Source organism: Ornithodoros turicata, chromosome 10 (genome assembly GCF_037126465.1).
Source record: "Ornithodoros turicata isolate Travis chromosome 10, ASM3712646v1, whole genome shotgun sequence".
NCBI classification, from domain to species: Eukaryota; Metazoa; Arthropoda; class Arachnida; order Ixodida; family Argasidae; genus Ornithodoros; species Ornithodoros turicata.
The window spans coordinates 27,399,322-27,424,269 of NC_088210.1; the positions used below are offsets into that span (position 1 = coordinate 27,399,322).

The window sequence follows — 24,948 nt, forward strand, 5'->3', positions numbered from 1 at the left end:
TCGTCCTAAAAACGAAGAGTAGGTGCTCATATGACGATCCGCCTCCCCCAGGGCGTAAGATTAGTACAATAATACCTGTCTGTATTGTTTGTATTGCAAACTGTAGGATGGGACAAGCCCAATGCTTGCCCACATTGTCATCAAGCAGGAGAACTACCTCCACCCCTTTGCACAGACACTAGCTTTGCGTTACAATCACACAAGGTAGATAACAGCACTGAGATCTTCAAAGTGTATTGTACTCAGATTGTATTGTCCTTCAGTACTTTAAGAAAAAAATCATCCCGGGAAAAGCAGCGCAAAGGGTACTGCTCCGACGACCGTTTTACCGGCCGCGCGTCCAGAGACACGTCCCACCCGGGGTCGGACCGCGTTATCAAGGGGCCCTTCTCCAAATTATGAAGGACCGGCTCCCCTTTGCCTCCCTCTACCGCGTACGCGGATTTGAAGGGAGACCAGAGTTTTGAAGGATTTGAAGGGAGACCAGAGTATATTGTATTACCAACTGTACCATGCACTGTATATTGTCATCAAGTAACTCGTCTTGCCAACTGTAGGATGCGATTTTCGGAAAAATCTTCCCGGGAACAGCACTGCAAGCGATACTGCCCTGACGACTTTTCTTTTTTTTTTTTTTTTTTTTTTTGGTATTGTTGACTTGTATTGCCAACTGTATAGGATGGGACTGTAGGACTGTATTGTTGACTGTGTGAGATGATTTAAGAAAAATCTCTCCGGAACAGCACCGCAAGCGGTACTGCCCCGACGACCTTTTTATCGGCCGCGCATTCAAAGACACGGCCCACCCGGGGGCGGACCGCGTTATCAAAGGGCCCCTCTCCGTTATATGAGGGACCGGCTCCCATTTGCCCCCCTCCACCGCTTACGCGGATCTGAAGGGAGACCAGAGTATATGGATGATGGGAGATCAGCGTGTGTATTGTCATCAAGCAGGAGAGCTACCACCTATGAGCCCTTGTATCGCCAACTGTAGGATGGGACAAGCGTCAGCTTGCCCACGTCATGCTTCCAAGTGAAATTTATCCGTTCGGGTCTGCAGTTAACAATCCCTATGTGAAGCTTCTGTCTCCAGTTTCGGATGTCGAAGGATGAAGTGGCTGGTGTCGAAGGATGAAGCTTAGGACGAGCCAACTTCGACGGCCGAGCAGGCCAGTTGTGAAGAAGAGGAAGAAGTTACAATTTGATACTGGAGGCGGGCGGATGTATACGGTGGTTCGTCCGTCCGTGTCTCTACAGGGCCACACGACCTGTTCCATGGCACTGTCACATGCTACCAGCACGTGATCGCGTTTTGGCACAATTCCCAAAGATGTAGCCACTCTTCTTTGTTTTTGTTTTTTTTTTTTCTTTCGAAGAGGTGTTCTGTCCTATTTGTCGTGTTGCCCCGCGTCCGTAACTCGGCCACCTTCTTAGAAAAGCCACCTTACTACATCTGGCTTCACTCAGAAGCTCGCAGACGTCGATTTTCTTTATTATGCACAAGTAACATCTGCCGCCAGTCGAGGCGCCGCAGTATGAATGACAAGGGTCTTTAGTCAGCTACTGTTAGATACTAACACTTTCAACATAATGAATGATTCAAGTGATGAGCGGAGGTACGTAAGAGGTCCTTTGCAGAGGCCCGTGGCACATCGATTTTGATGCAATGCCTCGAGTCTTTCGTTTGTGACTGTTTAAGGACACCTCCTCTGTGCACATCTTTCAAAGCAAGGCATGCATGTTCCATTTTCCTCGTGATACTTCATAAAGTATACACTGCGACTATGGATGGACGGCGTTCAATGAAACAGGCATACCCATTTCGTCCCTCGTAATTTCGCTGACCTTGAGAATCTCTCCATCAAACCCATCAAAGATCCATCTTGACCATCAAAGCCATCTCTCTGTGATCTGTACCGGGCGCTCCTGCTACTGGATCGCTTCTAACTTTAGCGAGATTTTTTTCCACTGTGAAGGTTCGTTCGTTGACTTCTATTTTCACAAGACACGTCGTGTCGTGTCGTACAGAGCGTGTGCGCTTTCAGAGTCGGGTCATGCCCAGCGACACATGGCTGCAGCGCCACCGAAGTACAGTACAGTGCCTTGGCCAATCTTGTATGTAACTGATCCTGTACGCACGATTCTCGTATTCCTATGTTGTCCTACCAGAATTGCAACGTTTTCCCATCGTACCCCGTGTTTTGCTTCGATATACCTCCAGTGAGGCCACGGCCCAGCAAGATGTCCTGTTGAAGTCCATGTAATATCCCGGAGCGGGGATTAGAATATCCCTGAAATATACGTAAAAAGCCCATGGACGCCAATGGGCTCTATTTTACCCCTGATGTAATGTCCCGTGAATGTCCACACAAGAGATACATCTGTCAATGAGGGGATGCCCGCAGGACATTGGTAGAAACACATAGCGTTAGCAATATATGTCGCACTACGCTATCGATTTTTTTTTCTTAATAAATATACCCCCCCCCCCCCAAGTGGGATATATGCCACACTTCGAACAACTGGATGGTTCCTGGAGCTATGTAGGAATTCGCTGCGAGATCGACCTCTAGGGGGCGATACTGTCACCTTCCTAGTGTGGGTAACACGTGGGCCGATGTTTGGAGTTGGTTCTTTTCCGTAATTCTTGTGTAATTCACCGGAAGATCACTTGTGTCGCGGTGGTACGATATACTGTTCGGTTCCCCAATGCTCCACCTACTGCACTGAATGCGGAATAAACGTGTAAAAGCAGAGGACGCGTCCACACTACGGTAGTTCTACGTTCTCCGCAGCGCGCCGACACCGTTCGGTCTCGGAGCGAATATGCCACACATTTAGATGAGAATGTTGGAGAAGACGATATACCAAGCAACAGGATATACCAAGATGCTTTATTTGTCACTCTACATTGTGGCAGTACAAGATTTATCACAGTACAGCAACACTGTATGACCAGCATTAAATGCCCACCCGCCTCACTTGGATACTGGGGGTGACCACAAGGAACCTCTATTTGGGAATAGATCTCTACCCGAGAAAAGTCATTATGACGTTGGTAGACAGGCTGAAACCAAAACATATCGGACGGGGAGGGCTGAGTTCCATGAATGGGCACTTGTTCGTCGCCTCCTATTGAAAGAAAAGTAGGACCGAAGGTCGCGTCCTTTTCAGAGACCATAGTAATCCCCTCAAGACCGCGGCTTTCGGGCGCGACGTTCGCCCCCTAACTTTGAGCGTAGTTCAACTCTACCAAATTGGTGGCGCTGTCGAACACTATGACGTCATTTATTTACCAACAGGGAATGGTCTATTGGATGGAACATATACTCAAATACAAATTGTTGGGACGTAAAACGTTTGTAACGTTGACGACGGTGCGTCTTCCCAATTCCCGTGCATCTGCATCGAGTCAAAGTAGACCCAAAAACATTCCGACACCCATTCCTGTCAAATACCGTGTTTTTAATTCAGGTTATCGTCTCTAATGTGCTCATCTGCTGAGTGGAGCTGTAAAACCAATATAGGCTTCCTGCGTTGCTTGAAGAGTGCTACGTAAATATCTCCCGTGGACATCCACTGGACGTTACATCAGGGGTAAAATAATAACTCCTGGATGGCCCATGGATACACCTAGGCTTTTTACATATATCCCAGAGAATCCGAATCGCCACTCCGGGATATTACGCGGATATCCATAGACGCCTGTTTGCCGAGTTTCATCTCCTGTGGACATTCATGGGACGTTACACCAAGGTAAAATAAGAACTCCTGGATCTCCTACGGATATCCCTGGGATCTGAGACGGCATAGGCGCACCGGGGTGGAATGTAAACACTCACTTATAGTATACCTGCCAGCTACCCATACCGACCTGAACCTTTAGCACACTCTGCTGCTTAGGGTGGCATGTGACTTACCCCCTGCTTCGCACTTATACCAACAGCTGGATGACAGTACATCGTATCGTACCGTACCGGCGGACCGTACTGCACCAGCACTACACGGGCATTGCGGGCAGCTTCTATCAGCGTACTGCATGGAGCATATACTAAAATACAAGTACCTGGGGCACGTTCATTAAGTGTAGTGTCGTGAAAAACGCTTGTAACGGTGACGATGTCTTTGCAGTTAACCCGTGCGTCTGCAACTATGTCAAAAGTATACCCACGTACATTCTTGACAGCCCTTCCTACCACATAGTATTTTTAACTCCAGCTATCTTCTATATTGTGATTACCTTGTAAATAAAGTTGCAAAAGCGAAACGTTCACACCTTGCTTGAAATGTGTTCGGTCATTCTGGTAAACATCACATGTCCAGGATATGTCCGTAAAATATCGCACTCTGGGTTCTTTCTTTGTACATCCTGCGGATCTTCCTGGGATATACAAAGTGAGAGAAATTTTACATCACATTGTGGACGTACAGAAAACGTCTAGTGGACGTCTCAGACATATGTGATGTTTGCGACTTTCCTGGGACGTCCCTGCGATATTTCTGGTTTATTGGGATAAGCTAGTGATTCTGACATTCTGCGGACAGATATGTCCAGGAATTCCAGCAGTCACGTTCAAATTGTCATGTGAACAACCATAAAAGGAAGACTGCAAAAGTAGCAGTGATGTCGCGTGACTAGCTGGCATCTCAGCTTCGGTCTTCGGAGAAGCACGCAGAGTTCTCATACCTTCCTCTGTGATCTACACAAATTGAATGAAACAAGCATGAGTAGCTGTTTTTGAAATATTTTGATAATTTTTTATTCTTATTATCACTTCATTTATATGAGCATTCATCTCGAAAAATAAATATGCACCTTCGCGTTTGACACACCAGCATTAAAATTCTTATGTATACACTGGTCAGGCAAGGAAACATTTCTTTCTCCAAATTATTGAAGTACACCTAGTGGTGAAATAAAGACTGGGTGGGGGGAGGGGGGGGACTTCTCAAGTACCACGACACATTGCTCAACCTTATATCTAGACAGACGGCAAAAGAATACTTGAGGAGCTCTCTGCATAACGCACACAGAGAGCGGAATACAACACTTTGTACTTTCATCAGAATTGTTGAAAGTAAGGAAAAATATTCTTCTTGACAAGGCCACAGACTCAATGTGCCACATCTTTGCACTAGGGAGATGAAAGCATGGCATGTCTGAGATACAGTCACCTGAATACAATCTAGGTGGTATTGGGTGGTGGCGTGTGCCCTCACACACGTTGCCTCGCAATTGGTGATGCAAGCTGACCCGTAGACAGTTATTCTTTTATTTATCTCAAAAGGATACCGGTTGTGAAGGACACGAGACAAGCCTGTCCTCGAGCGTTTTTCTCCTTTGTATCCTTTGAACCGTCCCGTTTAACGTAGAGTACAACAGCTCACCATGGCATGGTTCACACTTGCATTACCAACTTCCGTGTAAGCCAACATGCTACTCTACATTTTCTTTCCAATCACGTCTAAACAATTGCATTCACAAGACAATTTGATTCCATGTGCCATCATCTTGAAGCACACCAAATAGCTTCAAACATTTGCACGCTTCACTAGTTGAGATTTCTGATGTCCGTTACCTACACTTCAAATTTTCTTTTTTACAGAGTGCGTCCCACATCGGGAGAAGATGGGAGTCACACACATTCTTGTTTGCACAAGAAAAGTGTTAGCGCAGCATAATTTGCGGCTACTAGTACATCGGTTAGGGTGCCTCAAAAATGCCCATGCAGCTTCTTTCTTGAGACATGCATAATTATTTCAACGGTTCATCACCTCACACATGTGCAACACATGAAATGGAAACCATGGAAAGTCCAAACACTATAAAAAAATACATGCGTGTTCTGTAAAGGAGAACATAGAGATATCATAAAATCGAGAAAGAGAGGTTCAGCATCACGTAGAAATGCAAAAAACAAATGCTGCGAAAGGTTAACAATACGCTCACTACAGTGTTCAAGACAACATACAGAGAGACATAACAACAAATGACATACATCACAGCTGACTAGAATCAGTAAGAATAATGTTTGTCCAAGAGCAAAATGAAGGTAATCAATGCACTCCAAGCCAAAAGTCAACAAGGAATGAACAAGTTATACATGTATGTATAGATATATATGTATCTCGGCTTTCTCAAGAGCATTCTCAAGACAATTATACAACAAACCAGATCTAGAATGTAGTGGAAGAGGGTAGGGGAATTGTGCAAAAATATCTTCTTTCAGTATACACTGAGTGAAAAATTGTGCAACAACGAGAGGAATAGAAACATTACCCTAGCAACAGTTCTGTAGCCGTTTGGCTGAAAGTAAAACTGGAAGCAGATAGAGGTAAGCGTTGCTCTTGTCATATGATGTGCCTTTGAGTAAACGTGTTCCCATTTAGTGTGATGAGAGCTGCACTACGAATCCGACTCCAAGATTCGAAACTTCAGTGCATGCATGCCACATTAGCATGCCACATTAGCATACTCCCATCTCATCGAATTGGGGGCACAAATGGAAAAGAAGTCTTAGAATAGAAGGAATGCAAACATATAAGCCACTGTGCTTTCGTGCACCCGAGAAGCAAGGCTGCAATATCGAAGTGGGCGACAGGCTCACAGCAGTTTGCTTCACACCTTTACATTCAGCCTGGCAATATCACCTTTGGTACTGTTGCACGTAGTTTTTCTCACACTTGTTTTAGGTGCAGGAATGGAAAGCAACAGCAGCATTTTAGGCCTTATAATGGCACATATCTTTTTCGTTTTGTCAAAAACAATTCTATCTACATTCAGACGTGTTTCTTAAAATAACAAATAAATAAATAGCAAACATAGATACTCCACGTTTTTGGTAGGTTCTGATTTCAACTAAACAAGCAATATGTAATACACGTACGAATAAGGCCCTTATTATTTGGGAGCGCTCACATTTTACCTCTTTCTCAAGTATTCCTGCTCTCAAACCAGACAACACTTTATTATTTGGGCATGAATGAAGCACATATCTTATACCTCAGGAGATGATCAGTCATATGAAATTCTACTGCATCGTTTACTCGTTAAAATAGCTCGTGCATAGTCCACTGCGTACGCCAACAATCACCCGAGAGCAATGCATCCATTACACACCGACGAGTGTAGGGAGAAAATAATGGAAAAAACATGTCTTTGTGACTTGGCTTGTTGTCTGCACTTTGTCCTTAGTGTTAGTTCATGTTGATTGCACCGGGTGATTGCTGGCATCACAGCAACCTGTCTCGCCGTCGTACGAGAGCCATCTCTTTTCTACACTAGTTCCCGAACAGCACCGAATATCCTCTGGATGTACGAATTCATCAAGACATCATTCGTACATCCATAGGACGTCTACACGACATCCATTCGGTGTTGTTGGGGGATTGTGAATGATGGGCACGTGCACGTATAGATACAGCATTGTTCTGGCGTGCACGCGTCGCGTAAAAAAATGGAGAAATGTTCTTGGCACGAGATGAATTTGTACTAGTCAAGTATACCAGAGGAAAAGTCTCGCGGATTACAGCTGGCATGTTCATGTGTAAATGTATATGTGCTGCCAGCACTCCTGAAAAGTTTGCAGCGCATTCGTGCTGCCAGCAGTTGTTGTTCTTTTTGGGTATTTGAACTAGGGCACTGCACGGGATGCATTTTTGGGCCCAGGCCCGGCCCGAGCTTCCCTTGATTTACCCGCCTGGTGCCGGCACAAGCCCGGCCCTTGAAATTTATAGGATACCTGGCCCGGCCCAGCCCAGTGTATCAGGCTGCATAATTTGACCGTGGCTATCTAAGAGAGGGGTAACATAGGCTCGAGACCGACCTAGGCCCAGCAATGTACCAGCCCGGGCCCATAATGGTCAAACCCGAGCCAAGCCGGGCTAAGCCCGAGCAGTGCTCTAATTTGAACTCGCCTCCATCTGGAACGTAAAATGTGAGATATCGGCAAGCAAAGCATTTTGTGTAGGGACAACATGGTACATAAATAGGCTATGTGTTTTTTGGGGGTTTCTTCTTCTTCCAATTTTTGTATGTGTGTGTGGGGAGAATCAGGTTTTATTTCGGGAGGTGTAAAATAGGGTATACCAGTATTTCATGGCAGGCTCATTTTTGGGGATTTTCAGGTTTTACCCCCAAGTGACAAACAATGCAAACGGGGAGATTTTACCGGGTTCAACTTTCAAACACAAGGCTCCTTACGTAAAGCAATCATGACTAGAAAAGTGTAACGTGACGGTGACCAGAAGTGGGTAAAATTTGATAGAGGAGAAGAAAAAATCTCAACGCAGTAGACTTCCGTTAAGACGACCTCCGATAATTCTTTTTTTCGTTTAATTCGATCAAATTCGAAAGTCCCATCAAATAATGCCTGTATGTTTCTATTGACAATCTTTTTTTTTTAATTGGAACATGAAAACAGTCCACATCATATACACCGTTTTCCAGCCAGCCTCACACCCAGCGCTTTTGCAGCCTGCCCAAGCCAGCGAGGAGGAAAGCGAGACCAGAGAGTAAGCAGGCTTTCCTCCTCTCTTGCTTGGGTGGTAAACGGTTTTGAACGTGCTCCCCCGGCTAGACGGCGCTGCGCTTTCAATATGGCGGTGCCCGCGGCAAAACGTTGTATAATCTGACGATGCGTCTGCGTACCAGGCATCTGCATCGCCGACGTTGCACCGCACACAGCAACAGAAACGTTTGCCCTAAAGCTACGGTGGCAGATGGAGACTGAACAGTACTGATCGGTACCAATAATATCCATTTAGTGGCGGTAATGAAGGACCACCAACTGCATGCTCGCAAAGCGTCAGCACAGCCAATGGTGCAAGCCCGCCACATCATCCCAGGCGACGAGGAAATGTCCCTTTTCTCATTTTTTTCTCTCTGTTTTTCGTTTGACGTTTCACGGTGCTTTCGCTTTTGCGCACAACTCCGGTCGGCCATGGCAACAATTGGCAGATACAAGACACTGTCGATCGAAGGTAGCTGTTCTCGAAGATGTTGCAAAAAGGCCATCTCAGCCTAAAAGAGATAGCCTAGAAATATATGGCGTGACGAAGAGCACGCTTGCCACCTTCACCAACAAGGACAAGATCTTGGAGTCTCTTCACGAGGAGAACTAGAACATAGAAAATGAATGCGGAGACCGGCGCCTCCTGACATGGAGGATGCAGAGCTACAATGGACCCGCGATATGAGAAGTCGAAACTTGCCCCTCGGCAGATCTATTGTGTGTGAGAAGGACAAGGTGTCTGCAGCAATGCTCAATGCCCCTGGTTTTGTTTGTTCGGATGGCTGGTTAACAAGGTTCCAAAAGCCGTCACAATCTCACCTTCAAGGCAGCTTGCGGTGAGCATGCAGACGTCAACCCAGAGGTGTGTACGTGTTGGGCGAACGATGGACTGTACGACATGTTGAACAGTTATAAACTCAGTGATATTTTCAACGCGGATGAAACTGCGCCTTACTACAAGATACTTCCCGAGTGGACATTGGCATTTAAGGATGACGCGTGTGCGGGGGGAATGCGCAGTCAAGAGCCTATTACCGTTGAGCGGACAACAAAGTTGAAGTGTGTGGACCACTTACGGACGCCGATGTTGTGAGCACTGTGTCCTGCTGTGCGGAAGATGGCGGGCGCAAAACTCAAGACGATTTTGCCGAGAGCGTGTGGCGTGAGCAACCAAGTGCTGTCGACGTTGAAGCTGGACTCAACGCCCTGGAGCTCCTCATGCAAACAATGCCAAAGGGCGTTCCATCACAAAAAAGACTATCACAAACTACTTTTTCCAGCTATTCTGTAACTCGACCTTCCGATAATTCGATCGAATTTCACATTCCTGCCAGGATCGAATTAACGGAAATTTACTGTAAGCGGTGGCAGTGACAGATCTCAAGTTCCCACATACGTTTGAGCATTCACGAAGCGTACCGCGAACTGCACAAAAGGTGAAACGATGGAGGTAACAAGTTATTTTGATTAACTAAATGCAGCACTTAGGAAAAGTGTACCCGCTTGTATGAATGGCTTCTAGTCCGTCAAGCATTGCTTAGCAAATCAACTGCATGGCGTTACAACACTAAAAGTTGTTTGGAACGACTTCAATCACGCACCCCTAGGGGTGCGCTTCGAATGTCTAATTCTAATACTTATTGCAAGATGGTAAATGCAATCAATGAGAGGTAATTACTTCTATTGCACTCTGTATGGTCACACACACTGTTATAACCACGCCACACATGCAGCACAGATACCCGTGTAATACAGCAGTAGAATTTGGCCTCCATTACAATGTGTAAGGCCCCTGGTTTTCTGCCGCGGCAAATTCAAAATTCCGCGAGACTGACTCGTAAATTCCACGATGAGGTGTCAACGGCTGCTTGAAACACTTTATTTTCTTCGATAATGTGGGAACAAAAGATATTTTATAAACTAACAGATTCAAAGCACTGTTGTGGCTCAGCGTTACGTGATATCGTGTGTTCTCCTCTGACAGCGAATGCAGTCTGTCGCCTACAATCATTTTATACTTGCTGAAGAATCTTTCAGCATCTACAGTCAAACTCCTTTATAGCAAACACCTTTTTAACGAAAATACCACTACAGCAAATTTTTTTTGCGGTCCCGCTGGAGCCTATAGGTCCAATAATAGACATCCTTTTTAACGAAAATACCTTTACTGCGAATTTTTTTTGCTGTCCCCTGAGTTTCGTTGTAAAGGAGTTTGACTGTACAGAGTTTATAGGAAATGACAAATATCTGATCACGATAGACGCACTATTCGAAGAAAGCACCCTCATTCTGTTCCAAAACCTAATTAGTACTTGTCAAAAGGGTCACGTGTATCTTGGAGCAGTTAGGAGCGCGTGCTGCACGCGCTTTTATTTGACGCTCTTTTGCGTGAATGTGCAATACTGCCGTGATATGCTGCACGTCGTAGTAACCGTCCACCTCGCACCAATCACGTCCTTCGACCCAATCGAACCTCTATAAAATTCTGTGCAAAACACCGCAAAATTTCGAGCGAAACGAGTAGAGCCTGAAGTCTTCGGGGAAATATTTTTTTTCCAAATTCGATGGGAGTAAAAAATCGAGGAAATAAACATGCGCTCTAAATTCATGCAAATTCGGGCGGAAAAACTCCCAGTATGCTAAATTCGGGGAGAAATTTGGCTGCATTACTCAAACGAATTGTACTGGTTTGGTACAAACGGTGATGTAATTGTGTTTACTGCCAAACAAACTAGTGTTTGTTCCTACAGATGTTTCAGTGAGGGCAATTGGCCAGTTAAGAATTGGGTTTCCCCATAAAGTGGCAACCTTCAATTCAGGGTGCAAATTTGGGGAAGAATCAGGTTAAACCCTAGAACTTCAGACTCTAAAAATAAGGCATTCCACCAAATTCCATGCTAAAATAAGGGATTCCGCGTTGCAGAAAACCAGGGGCCTTAACCATGTGCCACTGTGTAGCATGGCCAATAGGAACCTAACTGAGTTTGCAAAGCCGCTCGAAAACCAGAATGCACACGTGGATATATATACCAGGAATGGCAACAAGTATGGCTTCCGTTTCTCCATTTTGCTAGCTAAATGTGCCCAGTGTGTAAAACCAGAAGAGACTCAGTGAGTTGGAAGAATGCAAGTGTGCTCACTGTGAATGTTCTTTTGCCTCCCCATTAGGTGTTTTTCGAAACGGTTATGCGCTCCGACCATACATGTCATGTGCAATCAGATTGTGTGCGCGCTTGCAGTGTTATTTAACGCATACATCATCACATAACAGTAAGCTAAGATTATCTTACTTTGCTTATGCTCTCGCTTTCAATTACACTGTATAGCATAGTTCACCAAAAACATGTGTGACAAGAACAAAGCTCTACGCATCACCTTCCACAACTTGATCCGATTGGTGCAACCAAAAGGACCAGCCGTTGTGTTGATCCCGTGTTCCTTGTTCTCCTATCCTCCTTGTTATCCTAGTAATACTACCTATGTAGGCAGAGTACTCTGCTCATTTTCCCTTGAGAGCTACAGTGTATGAGCAGATACAGAGGGTCATTTTCCATAATTTCGAAAGCTGGGATAACCTTGCATCACCCTGCAAGTTCGCTTTGCAAATTTCCTCACTGTTGCTCTGATCTGTCCTCTTCGGAAGCTTTCCTGTGGTATTACTGGTAAAGCTGATGGGGATGTGTCTCAATGAGAGGCTTGTCCTTCTGTTGTCCTTTCCACCATCCCAGCTTACAGCGATGTCATTGGAATGTCCTGAAAAATTTAGCATGTAGATTACTGTTAAGGTAGATTCAGCATGTAGAAGCTGTAAAAAATGAAGCAAGTTCAAACAGACACAATAAAAATGATAGAAAGCAAGCGAGACTTGTTTGTGTGTGTCCTTTTTTATTTATATTTTCCCCTAGTCTCGGGTTTTCGTTACGGACAGACACAGATAAGATCTTACAGAAAACGAATTTTTCTGTCATGCATCTTCCATCGTTATTCCCATTGTATACGTATATCTCTACACACACATGCACACGGGTATAGACCAATACACGCGCCCGATGTCACGGCTTGCGGCGGCGCTGCAGTCAGCAGATCGTCTTCTTGGTGTGGGCAAAACAGCAATCAATGAGAGTGATTGAAGCAAGGAAGGGTAACGGTAATGGTAACGGAAACAGAAACGGTATATTACCGAAATTGGAGATGGTAACTGTAACGGAAACGCATACCACGGTCCTCTATTACCGGAAACAGAAACAGAAACGAATTTATTGTCCAGTATTGAATTCGGGTAATGGCTATTCCCGTTGTGCGATGACATTTGAGTGGCCTCCCATATATAGCAGTAATGAAAATGGAAACGGTAACCAAAATATGTCCGTTATCCTTCCCTGGATTGAAGTGATCGTTTTATTTTTTAACCTTGTGTTGTATGAATTGTGTATCAAAAGTTAATTTTTACCCCTCCGTCATGTAATGCCCGAAGGGCCCTTGACGTAAATAAATAAGTAAATAAGACTGGTAAAACATAGAGAACCCGGCGGAGAAATACCATACCTTATCCTGCCCATTGGGATCGAACTCGATCTGACCAATGCGTTCAATCTCCGAGGCCTCGTCCAAGACATCCATCTCTACAGAGAGCTGATGTTGCTTGTCCAACTGTTCGTGCAGTGATCTTGGTCCAGGAGATGTGGAGCCAAAGTGCATTGCACCTGGCTCGGGAAACAGAAATATGGTTGCAGCACGTGGAGCGTGTCTGTTAGCACTTCCTGTAATGGCACTCGAACCCCCCGATCCGTATCCGCTCTCTGGGCTGTCTGTGCTCTCAATGGAGTCAACCACGACACTTGTTATGTAACTCGGTGGATGCCGCGGGGTTGGTTTGGCTGTGACGGGGCTCAGGCCCGCGGACGATCGTTTAGTGGTTGTAGGTGGCTTAGTGAGTAGTGGGTGCCTCAGAGGCACGTCGCCCGCTCCGTCGGTTTGAACAAAGGAGAGTGCGTCATGTAGAACCCCTTCGGTAAGGTTGATCGCAAACATGTGGAGCCCTGTAAGACGAGCAAGACACGAAATACTTCACTTTATTTACTCTTAACGTGAAATACGGTAAAACCCACAGATAACGATATCTCGTATAACGATATCTCTCGTAAAACGATGGTTTACGATTTTACCGTCAAAACATACATTGTTTGTATGGGGAAGCGACCCAAAATAAAAATTGAGGCAAGAAAATAGACAGCGACTGTTCATTTTCCAATATGTCAGTGAAAGAAGTCGGTGGTAACGCTTTTGCGTCTCCGTATTTGGCCAATGCTGCTCAAATTCGCGAGATGACAACTTGGACTCCAATTTTGTCTGCCCACCTAAAAACCCATAAACACCTTAGCCCTACTAGGCAGAATTGCTGCTTATCGCGAGGGAACCTGTGATATGTATATATTTTGAAAGATTCAATTGACAGACACCCTGACCATGACAGACTGTCCTAGGCTATCAGGCACTAGCTGGGAGACCAATAGACGGGTTACTAACACAACCCTCCCTGCTTTGTCTGTCGGGCAGGGAGAGGGAATTTCTCAAGCCTTTTCAGCGTGTTGCTTGTGCTCAATAAATTTGTTGTTAGTGCACCACCTGTGTGTGTGTGTTCATCTTCTCGTCTGTTTTTAGCATTTTAATCACCGATGTCATACAAGAGGCGCAGCTCGACAGCTTACGTTCTATGTACCCATTCATCTTGGTCATGGTTGTAGATACATAATACACCAGGGATGCAAAACACACCGCAAAACACAAGCATTACGAAACTGGCAGTGAAGCAACCGGTTGCTCCGGTTGAAGGTGTACTAGAGGTGCAGTCTGCATTACCTTACATTGCTGATGCTTGCATCACAGGGGCTGTATCGGATATCTTGTGCCGGTCAGAGCAGCATGAGACAGTTGAATTATGTATAAGGCTACGGGTTTTCCGCGATTCAGCGAAATATCGCAGAATCCGGAATTTATGGCGGAATTCTCCGTTTGGCACGGAATTTCACGGGATCCCTTATCTTTAGGGGTGTGCGGAGATTAGAGTTGGAATCAAATATCAATCACTCGAAGTATTTCATTCGCGAATCGAATACCCAATATTCGGATTTCCTAATAGTATCCGACCATTTGCCGAATCATGAACGACACCTCCCGAAAGTGGGCTTCACCTGAAGCTTTTGAATGAAGAATTTGCCGCAACAGGAAACCAGGGGCCTTAATTATGTTTGATCTCTTTCTAATTTTTTTCTAACGTTTATAACGTTTTCACCTTAGCAGTGGGATTCATTGATTTTAGGACCTATTACACGTACGTTCTTCAGTACGGCCACAGTGCATAGAAATGTCATACACAGAACATGTATTCACGCGAGAACGAGCAGAGTACTTCATTGTAAGATGTGAAAAACCTTAAAAGGTCTTTTATGTGCGAAAAATGTGAAATGATGTGAAAAATGTGAAATGATGTGAAAAATGTGAAACATGACGCGTAAAACGTAATATCTTTTGTGATGTCACGTTAATGCGGGTGCTCAACATTGCAGAGCCTTTCGTGCTCTGCTAACTGTGTGGAATATTTTGCGGCGATATTTCGTAGCAGACGACACCGAAAGACTCCGACTGTGTCGTCTGCTAAGTGCACAGTATGCCATTCCTGATATTCCCGGCACTGTGCGAATACCCAACGTAACAATGGAACTTCTTCCCCATGAGCAGTTTTCTTCCACTACAATATTGTGTGCAAATACACGTAGAGAAGTACCCGTAACAATGAGCTTACCAGGTGATTGAGAACAAAACTTGCAGCCAGAATCAATGGTTTGGGTTTCTGCTGTGACAGACATCACAGGACTAGTTTCTATGCCTATGGTGACTGATGGATGACGGGTACTTGATGATGAAGAGGAAGCACTGTCTCGTTTCCGATGCTTCCTCAGCACCTGTAGCTCCTTCTCAGTTTTCTTTAATTTCTCCTTGAAATAGGCAATTTCGTGCTGAAACAGCAAGTTGTTCATAAGATATGTATTTAAAGATCCTTGGTGCAGTTTTGAAGCAGTTCTGCATAGAGACAGATGTTACGTGTACAAGTGCAACTGTACTGGTTGCAAAAGTTTTCCTTTCCAAAAAAAATGTCCCTTTAATTTTGTTTATCTCACATTTCCTTGAATGTCACATTTCATTTTGTTACTAAATATGAACTAAGTACATCAAGTTGCTCATTGACATAGATAGCAATGTGGAATCTCACACCAGATTGCTGGGGACACCATCCTTGCATTTGCTGACCAAGAGCGAGGTACGGGCCAATAGGAGGACGGGATGGCAGGCACTTCCCAAGCAGCTGCTCTTGCCTAAGAGACGGGCGGATTTAAGGGTCTGTCATGGAGGGAGCGGTCTTAAGGAAATTTCGTGCTTTTCGGCACAGCATCAACCAGGAGATAGGGTTTTTACATAGGGAACAGCACCATATGGGGGGGGGTCACCCCCCCCCCCTCCCCCTCAAATCCGTCCCTGCTAAGAGATGGCGCAGCGCTACCGTTGTTCCGCGTGTCGCAAGGCTTCTGCCATGGCGCACCAATTTAACCTACGGCTTTGCCGTCTGTTAACCGGCGTACGCGCGACTCCCGCTTGGTCCCGTTCCCATGTTTACAGACGGCGAAGCTGCTGGTTAGATTGGTGCGCCATGGCAGAAGACCTGCAGCAGGCAAAATAACGGTAGCCACACTCCTATCTAAGCCTCGTTCAGCTGTTGGTTAGATTAGTGCGCCGTGGCAGTAGCCTTGCGACACACGAAACAACAGTGACGCTGCGCCATCTCTTAGGCAAGAGGAGAGGCTTGCGAAGTGCCTGCCCTCCGCGTCCTCCTATTGGCCCACATCCAGGAGGCCTCCCTCGCTCTTGGTCAGCAAACGCAAGGATAGTCCTGAAAATGGAATATCTAGGTTGTACGAGCGCTGTACTACTGTTGTGCGTAAGCACGACTCGCTAAATCCTGTGAGGAAATGTGGTTAAAACCAAACATTATGGGAATGTAAAGAAACGCAAGATGGACACGGATAGCATGGAACTACAACTGGTTTAACCAATCATTTTGAGCGACACCCTCTCTCATCCTATCGTCACCAACATCAGAGTTGCTGGAACGAGAGCGGAACACTCTCTCAAACAGAACTTCACCACATAACACGCTCCTCGCCGCCACCATCCCGAATGACATCGTTCTGCCCCCTGATCGGTTAATAACGGGGTGTGTGCACCTTTTTGTGACACTCATGAGATTATGTTAATTGTCACGGAAAGGCGTACACCCCGCTCATTCCACAGGTCAGGAGTGATAACCGTTCTGCGAAATCGTCGGAGTTCACTGTGCTATGTCATGAAGTTGTGTCGTAAGAGTGCACATGCACCCTTTTGACCTTCATGACCTTTTTGACGAGGTCATGTGTAAGTGTCAGTGGCTGGTACCAGGTGTACGATTTATGACACATCCATGGTATCTGTTACTACGAGGGGGTCTCTGCTATTTCAGAAATGCTTGGAACTGGAGGGCAGGGAGTCCGACCGACCTGCCTGCTAGATCTCAAGCAAATTATCCGAGCCGCATTGCTGCGATGGCAGCTTGCTTCATACTGCGGCTGGTGGCCATGCAATTCTCACATCTGCAATCCGTTCTGTGGTTCTTTTAAACTTAAAAAAAAGGAAGAAGAAGAAAACAGACAGCACACCCACCTCTAAATCCTCCACCTTCAAAATAAGAACTTCTCCTTTATTTTCTGATATTGTCTTCTCTCTCTGGTATTCACTGATCACATTACTCAGCTTGAGTTTCTCGGCATCAACAATACCTGCGAGAACAAAGATATACATTGAGCCACTGTTTCGACTCTTTGCACATTGAAGGGTAACAGAAACAATGAGTAAATACAGTAGAGTCTCAATAAGTCTGCAGTTTTATGGAGGGAAGGAGGCGTCACTCCTGCGGACAATCATTGGCTGCATTTGGACCTCAGTACAATAAGGGCTGGAGTTATCACAATGGTTCACCATATCACAGCATTCCGCAAAACCAATTTGCCAAGAAAGAGCAAGCCTTGTGTTTAACTAGCCAACCACCTGTGTCATCTGGAATTCAAGGAACACAGAATCGGCTATCATAATTTTTCAGAATAGTTAGTCTGAGGGATATGTTCTTTGCAAAATAATATTGTGTGAATTTGTGAAATCAAGCCTTAAAATTGCAGTGTCTTTCTGAAAGTTCACATCACATAATTGCTGTCCCCTCTGCGTAAGATTGGGTTCCTTGAAAGGCTTCCTTACAGAAATGACAGGCAGGTGCAAGACCAGGTGAGGCTGAGACTCTGCAGCTCTCTGCATGGACTTAAGAAGGCTACTGTCACATAATACTCGAGATGCGGCAAAAACATCAATTCTAATTGACACATGAATGTACACGTAAGTCCCTGCGTTTTCGGGTTTTACGCTTTTTGAAAATTGAGGGGGGGGGGTAAAAATTGGGTTCAGGAGCCGTAAAACAGGGTAAAACAGGGCGATATCGGGTGGGAAAAAAAGTCGAACACTTCTCACATTTTAGATTGACATAAGATGCAGAACAACTGTGCTGAATACACAGTGTTTGGCGATCTCCAGTGCCCATACCGGTGGCTGAATTGCAATTCAGCCACCGGTATCGGACCAATATTGGGCCAGTATTGCCAATATTGGTCCAATATTGGGCAAAGAAGTTGTGCTGCAAGGGTGGCACTTTACAGAGTTCATTTTCGGATCTTTTCGTGTTTTACCCAAAATGATAATGATGATGCAAATTGGGAGATAAAAGCACAGGTCCCTAGCGTATACGGTAACACAAAGAACCATGTAGTGCATTATCAGCCGTTTTCCACTTATGTAACAGAAGGGCGTGGTGAAAAATTCAAGTAGACAAGGCATACATAAAATGTGGGTTTGTAACATACTGTCAATCACTCTTTTTATCCGCCACGCCCTCAGTAGAATGATCAGAACAGCAGCTTCTTTTGCCTTGTCTTCAGGGGATGATGAAAAAAATGCTACATCCAAGCTGAAGGCTGTGATCACTATTATGCCATCTAAAATCTGCAGAAAAACAAAGTGCATACATGTGCTGTATGGAAGACACAACCTAAGAGTATTTTGCTGTAACGACTCCAATTTCAGTGCATGTAAAGCAGCTGCTCCCAAGTTCCTCATCCAGTACACCTGCTAATTTCATAGCTATCAGTTACAATCCTTAACCTGAACGAGAATGAAGAAAAGTAACAAACGAACCAAAAGTTGTTGTGTTTCATGTTTTCTATGAGTTTTGATCTTATATTCATTAGGGAAAACAGCTGACACACGTTTCTGCTTTTCAAGTTTATTAGGCATTCATTGACAGTTCTGTTACATTGGGCATGAAATTGGACAAGGAAGAAAATTACGTTTTACTGCTTCGTTAAATTACGTTTCTAAAACATGTTTTTACTGAACTTGTGTGCCTTACATCTACTGTTCTATCAAATGAGTATTGATGAGGTAGTTTAATGTATACAAGATTTGACATTCCTTAGTCAACAAAACAGGATCAGAACAGGACATACCTCGCATCCTTGAAATAGAAACCTAGTTTTTCCTGTTAACATCCTAAACAACACCTAAAAGGAGAAACCAGAAAGCTGCATCAGCATGTATTGCACTATTATGCAAGAAGGTTTCGATCGAATATGTTATCTGACGGCACTTGACTGGTGACATCATAATTTCGAGCGTACACAAACATGCACGTGCTGAGATACATTATGCGTTGCTGAGTTATGTACTTCTTGAACTGTTCCTTATATTTCCTAATATTCTGATTTCAGCAAAGTACTTAGATATTCAGGTTCACAAGAAAAGCCTCAGAAAAACTCTGAAAAACAGGGTCCAAACACTACCAGAAAGCAAATCAGAAAACACAAACTTCAATTATGACATTCATTTTCATAGACACAACTTGCTCATTACATGTGACATAGTAATAGCAAATCACCTTCATGGCGTTATGGGATCTGTTGGCTGGCTATTCATGTTTGTGATATGTAGAATAAGGCATGCACTGTCATAAGCTGTAGTACATTTGTCTAACCCATTACTTTTTGGTGATCCAGCCACAATTACCCGGTGTTTTCCATGTCATACGTCAATGTGTGAAACCCTGATTTGTACGTATCACTTCCGTGCGATGTTGAAATTATCAAACATGGGGGTATAAACCAAGCACTTACCTCTATTAAAAACAATGTAAGCAGAGCAAGGCTTAAATAACATAGAGTAGCTTGGATAGCTTTCAACTTCACACTGTGATGGGGAGGTGCAGATGTTTGATTGAGTGAGCAGTTATAATTCTTTGGTTGCACCGATGGATCTGGAATGTCAAGGGTTTTAGACATGAAATTATATACTGTACTGTGTCATCTATGAGGTCCATGTTCGAAATATGTGTATTCAGCACTCCAAAGGGTTGGACGGAGCCTCTTCCTCCGAGACTGTCCAGAATCCACGACATACATGCAACAAGGTCCTCGTGCAGAGATTTCACTCACCTTGAATAAATTCTAGGCCTATAAGCAGCTCGGAGATGATGACTAGACTCTCAATAATAACTGCTATCACTATAATTACGTTGCAGCATCTTCCATTCAAGGCAATCCATAAGCGTTCACAAAACCTGAACAGCGATAAACCCAAATGAGATGACTTTAACGTACACAAAAAGTTCCAGCGCGGCATAAATACAGCAGAGCGGGGTGTTGAGCAGAGTGATTTTTACGACATGATTGTGGGGTTTCTTGTTGCTGTGGTACAATGAGCACACATGACAAACACTCTGCACTAAAGCAGAGTGCTGTTGAATTTGCACGGAAATTAGTGGAAAGCGAGTACTTCATAGTTTGTGTGCAGGTCTGACGCTGTGAGCATTTGGCAGTCTATGATAAAGCAATATAAACCATCCTAGCAGCCAATCGCATCAGCTGGAGTTTCACTGCTGAAAGGTTATGAAACTGTTTCCTTCATTTTGACTAACCCAGAAAGAAGTTAATATGCTAATTATCAGGTCATTATACATATTATCAGCTTTGTGAACTCGTTTTTCCACACATATACACGTGGAGGCCGAAATCATGAAGGAAGTACAATCTGGTCCACCTCGCAAAAATCAGTTTCTTCGTATCTCGTATAACGTGCACGTGAAGAAGCATATATCACACCTTTCAGTCTTTTTCACGTCAGCTGTTCCCCCTAGTTCCCAAACTAGTGGGTCAGAATTCCTCATTAATTCTTCTTTGCTGAAACGAAAGTCGAAAGACAAGGTTTAAAGGTTTACGACGTTCAATAACAAGTCTTTCAGAACTGAATCAGGCAAATTGTAAATTTCACAGTTACTGGCACCGGGACGTTGACACATAACAATTCCCACTGTGTAGGGAAGCGATCGACATTGGCCGTTACATACACATTATTTCGCAAGTTACACTTCCCTGTTGAGGAATTACAGGAAATACGTCAGCAATAAACAAGCCCGCTCGGGAGCATTGTCGCTCATCCTAGCTCCTAGCGCATCCCTTTATCTCGACACCGATGACGTTTTGCGCTCATTCCGAAACTGTACTATGTTTTGCTCACTGCTGCCGATATGTAAGGACGCTGGTCTTTCATTTAAGTCAATCATACATAACAGTTATATGCTGCGTTAATTGTTACAACGGTACTGTTTTGACAGGCCTAACGTTTTACAAAGTACTAGCCTAACTGGCTTTGGTGCTGGCGGGCTTATGGTACGGCGCACAGTATAGCGCCAATAAAATGAAAGATATAGAGATCACTTTCAAAATGAAGTGAGACCTACTCTGTTCTTTTATTTGTCTTCTGCTATATCCATAACGACATGACCGTTCGTGTGTAGCAAAAGGCTGTCGAATTAAAATTGAACAATTCATACCTCATCGACGGCGCCATGTCGGCAGCCCGCTAGCTGCGCCGCTTTGAGCCACCGCGCATGCGTGCACAGCGTTGCCAAACTCGCGCGTCCCCTCCTGAGCAGACGACATGGGAACGCGCTAGTTTCAGTTTCGGTGTGGTGCTACGAACGCTATGAGCGAGGACAAAAATAGGCAAATGACCCTTTAGCAAGTTCTGAAATACAGACTTGCCAAGTCCAATTCTCGATAACATCGATTACAATGTATATGCACGTAAAAGATGACATGGCGACGATCAGCACATCACTTCCTCCGTGCCTGTTTTTGCGTGCATTGTCAGTAGGCGCTACCAGATGCACTGGGGTATAATTCTCACGATTATGCAATAACAGCCTTACATAACATTACCGACATGTGTCTTACGCTAAAATAGAAAGCCCCCTCTTTTTCTTTTTTTTAGTGTGTGCACAGGCAAAAAAGTTAGTGGACTGTCGCCAATTCTTGTTTTGTTTTTTTTTTTTGCCCTTCTTTTTTTCTTTTTTTTCTTTTTTACATGGCAGCATAAGCTTGGACACGATCCATTGTGATGGTCGTTTCATTTATTTCTTGCATTTGCTTTTTCTTTTTTTTTTAATACGCCGAGAGAGAGATGAAGAATACTGTCTCACACTTGCATTTTCGGGCTGTCCATACAGCACGTGGGAAGGGCAAGTATGACAGGAAAGATATAGGTGGATGTAAAAGTATCCTCTAGCTCAGCAAGTGTTGAGTGAATTTTCACCTCCCACATTTCATTTCCATTTTGTGCACCGCTGAAAGGCTGGAGCTGCCTTTTTGTGGTTGTTCGTCGTACACTCTAAGAAAAAAAGGTTGAAAACGGGTAGAAGCGCAACAGTTCTCCCCGACCTATTTTCTCTCTACCGACTGCAGGTTGAAGTTGTGCTGTCTCTACCCTTTTACTCAACACTCTCCCCCTAACGGTAGAACCACTGTGGCAATCTTGTCACTATTAGGGTTCAAGTGACTCTTTTTTCTTTTTGTCTGTTTCGTAGCAGGGTCACTAATGGAAGTGTAAATGGAGTCACCCAAGCGACGAGAATGGTTGAGGTTTACTAATCCTGCGCACAAAGGCGTTTTGTCCAGCTTCGAGGTCACTGTTCAAGAGATAAGCCAGAGCGACCAAAAACAGAATGTCTGCGCTTGCGCGGAATCGCTGATTGTGTAAAAGGGGTCAGTATAGAGTCGAACGCTCGAAGTGACAGACTGTCGGTTTGCACGTGGACTTTGCTGCACCGAAGGCCATGCGTGCGGCCTAATGGCTATGCTGAGTCGGGTATTCGCATCTCCGTGGTGGAAGGTGTTAACGGTTCAGCTGCAATGGTATAAACATAAGCAAGGTGGAGTTAGGACAGAATCAGGTGAGTAATTTTGATATTCAAGATTTTTCATCCCGTGCGTCTTATATGTGTTTTGCGTGTTCGGGTTGATCGGCATGTCGTCTGACACTTTTTCAGCATCCTATGAAACTGCAACATGAGCAAATGCGTTTGTGTAATACACGCAGGTCACCATGGCAACTTTAGCACGGCACCTTATCAGCGCAGGCCGGATGTGATTACAGGATCCACTTCGAAAATGAAGAAACGGAGCCATAACATACGGTGAGCCACCGTTTGATGGGAGAAGGCACTCATCGCTCGAGTCATGGTTTTTTAGATGTGCTCTGTGTTATTTATTTATTTTTTTCTTGGCTTTTGTCCACTGCCGGGGATAGCCTTCTTCTTTTTGCCTGCTTTTTTCTGTGGGAATCACACATGTAAACATATTTCTGAGGAGTGAAACATGTACCGTCGTTATTATTTATCGCTTATCTTAAATGCTCTATTAATGCCATTTACATTTCAGATGGAATCATCCGTCCTGCCACGTGTTCCTCCGGGCAGATATTACACACCGAGCGAAGATTCGTGTGTATTTAGAGCGACACAGTAGTGTGAAATGTCAAGCCCTCAGAATGCCCTTCCCGATGCCCTTGTTATGGTGCACGCATGTGGAATTTATGTGCAAGACAGTCTATGCAAGTGCTGTGCAGTCGGATGGATGCAACAATGGAGTCGTCTGTGTTGTGCCGTGTTTTCTTTCGTGTCGCCGTGCTCAGGCATTGCATTGGTAAGTGCCGTGCGTTGGTGCGTGCCGTGCATTGGTAAGCGCAAATGTACGATTCCAATTGTGACGTGGTAATAAAATGCTGTGACCAGTAACAGTTGTCTACGCATATATTCCATCTCATCCACACAAGTACTATATGTCAAGTTCTTCTCAAAAGGGCAGACGTCCTTCATGCAAGGCGGAGTAAATATTTCCCTACAAGGTCTAAATGCACCGTCATTACGGGTAGAGATATGCCACCGGTAGGCACAGCACGAATAATACCAGAGATTCTTACCATTTCGGGTAAAGAATTATCTTCCAGTAAGGGAGAACAGTTCTACTCATGGTAGAACTGTCTTCCGGGAAGGGTTGAATATTTAGCGTCAAGATGGGCAGATATTTCTCATCCTTGGGGTAGAGGTGTCTTCCATATGGAGAGAAAAGATAGACCCCCCAGAGGAATAACAGTTTACCATGTAGGGGCAGAATTTTGCCACTAACAGGGTAGAATTCTCTTCACACTCAGGGGTAGAACTGTTCCACCAGTGTGGTAGAAATGAAGGGGTAGAAGTGTTTCTACCCCTCACTTTCTACCCCAAAAGGGTTGAGAATCTGTAACAACACACCTCTACCCCAAAAGGTAGAAAATTACACCTTTTTTTCTTAGAGTGTAGCCATTTCGTTCATCCTGCCATTCGTTAAGTCTTGTTCTTTCTGTTTCATTAGTCTAAGGCGCTACTTCGATTGTCTCCCTGGTAAGAAGGCTCGCAGCAAATTTAACACCGCCTCTGTTCCCCCTCAATCCCTTCACTTCGTCAACGAACAACACGTGACTTGTTCTGCTTTGTATTTCAGAGTCACACCTAAGCGAAGGCTATGTGCTGTGATAAGACGCTACAAACATTCGACAGTAAGCTGATTCACTTTGCTCTTACACCACACTTTACATTAGGCTACATCCAACCCCTCTAGGAAAGAACGCATAAAAGTTGACCATCCTCTACCAATGCAGTATGTCACGGGGACTTATTATCGTAACAGCAATGCGTTACATCCACTGCTAGCACGGGTACCTTGCAGCGGGACCTTTTAACAAAATGACCAATGAGGCCATCGGATTGATTGCACTTCCTCAGTGCCCCGTTAGAAACAAGAGCGAAGCACGCACCGAAAGACGTAATCTCCGAGTTACTGTATCTTCCCTGAAGGCGTCTTTCTCCGCTATACAGTCGTAATAACAACCATAAAAATGGGGGGATAAATCTAATTATTACACCTCATGGTCGAGT

At 44.6% G+C, this 24,948-nt stretch overlaps 1 protein-coding gene across 3 annotated transcripts; it reads right to left on the minus strand.

Moving 5' to 3' along the window:
• Positions 1-4,733: 4,733 nt before the first annotated feature.
• On the minus strand, positions 4,734-21,613 carry LOC135371294 (uncharacterized). Of its 3 annotated transcripts, none has more exons than XR_010415551.1 (11): positions 21,529-21,613; positions 20,798-20,875; positions 20,132-20,256; positions 19,814-19,953; positions 19,151-19,204; positions 18,509-18,647; positions 17,265-17,380; positions 15,316-15,529; positions 13,059-13,552; positions 11,927-12,266; positions 4,734-11,888 (listed from the first exon to the last, which is right to left on the minus strand). XR_010415551.1 is itself a non-coding variant. In XM_064605402.1 (10 exons), the coding sequence occupies exons 1-10, from the start codon at positions 21,543-21,545 to the stop codon at positions 12,243-12,245; spliced, it is 1,401 nt and encodes a 466-aa protein (XP_064461472.1). In that variant the 5' UTR covers positions 21,546-21,613; the 3' UTR covers positions 4,734-12,242. The 3 variants fall into 3 exon arrangements, 1 of the variants encoding a protein (XP_064461472.1); XR_010415552.1 differs by having other exon boundaries at positions 21,436-21,546; XM_064605402.1 differs by having other exon boundaries at positions 4,734-12,266.
• Between the last annotated feature and the right edge of the window lie 3,335 nt (positions 21,614-24,948).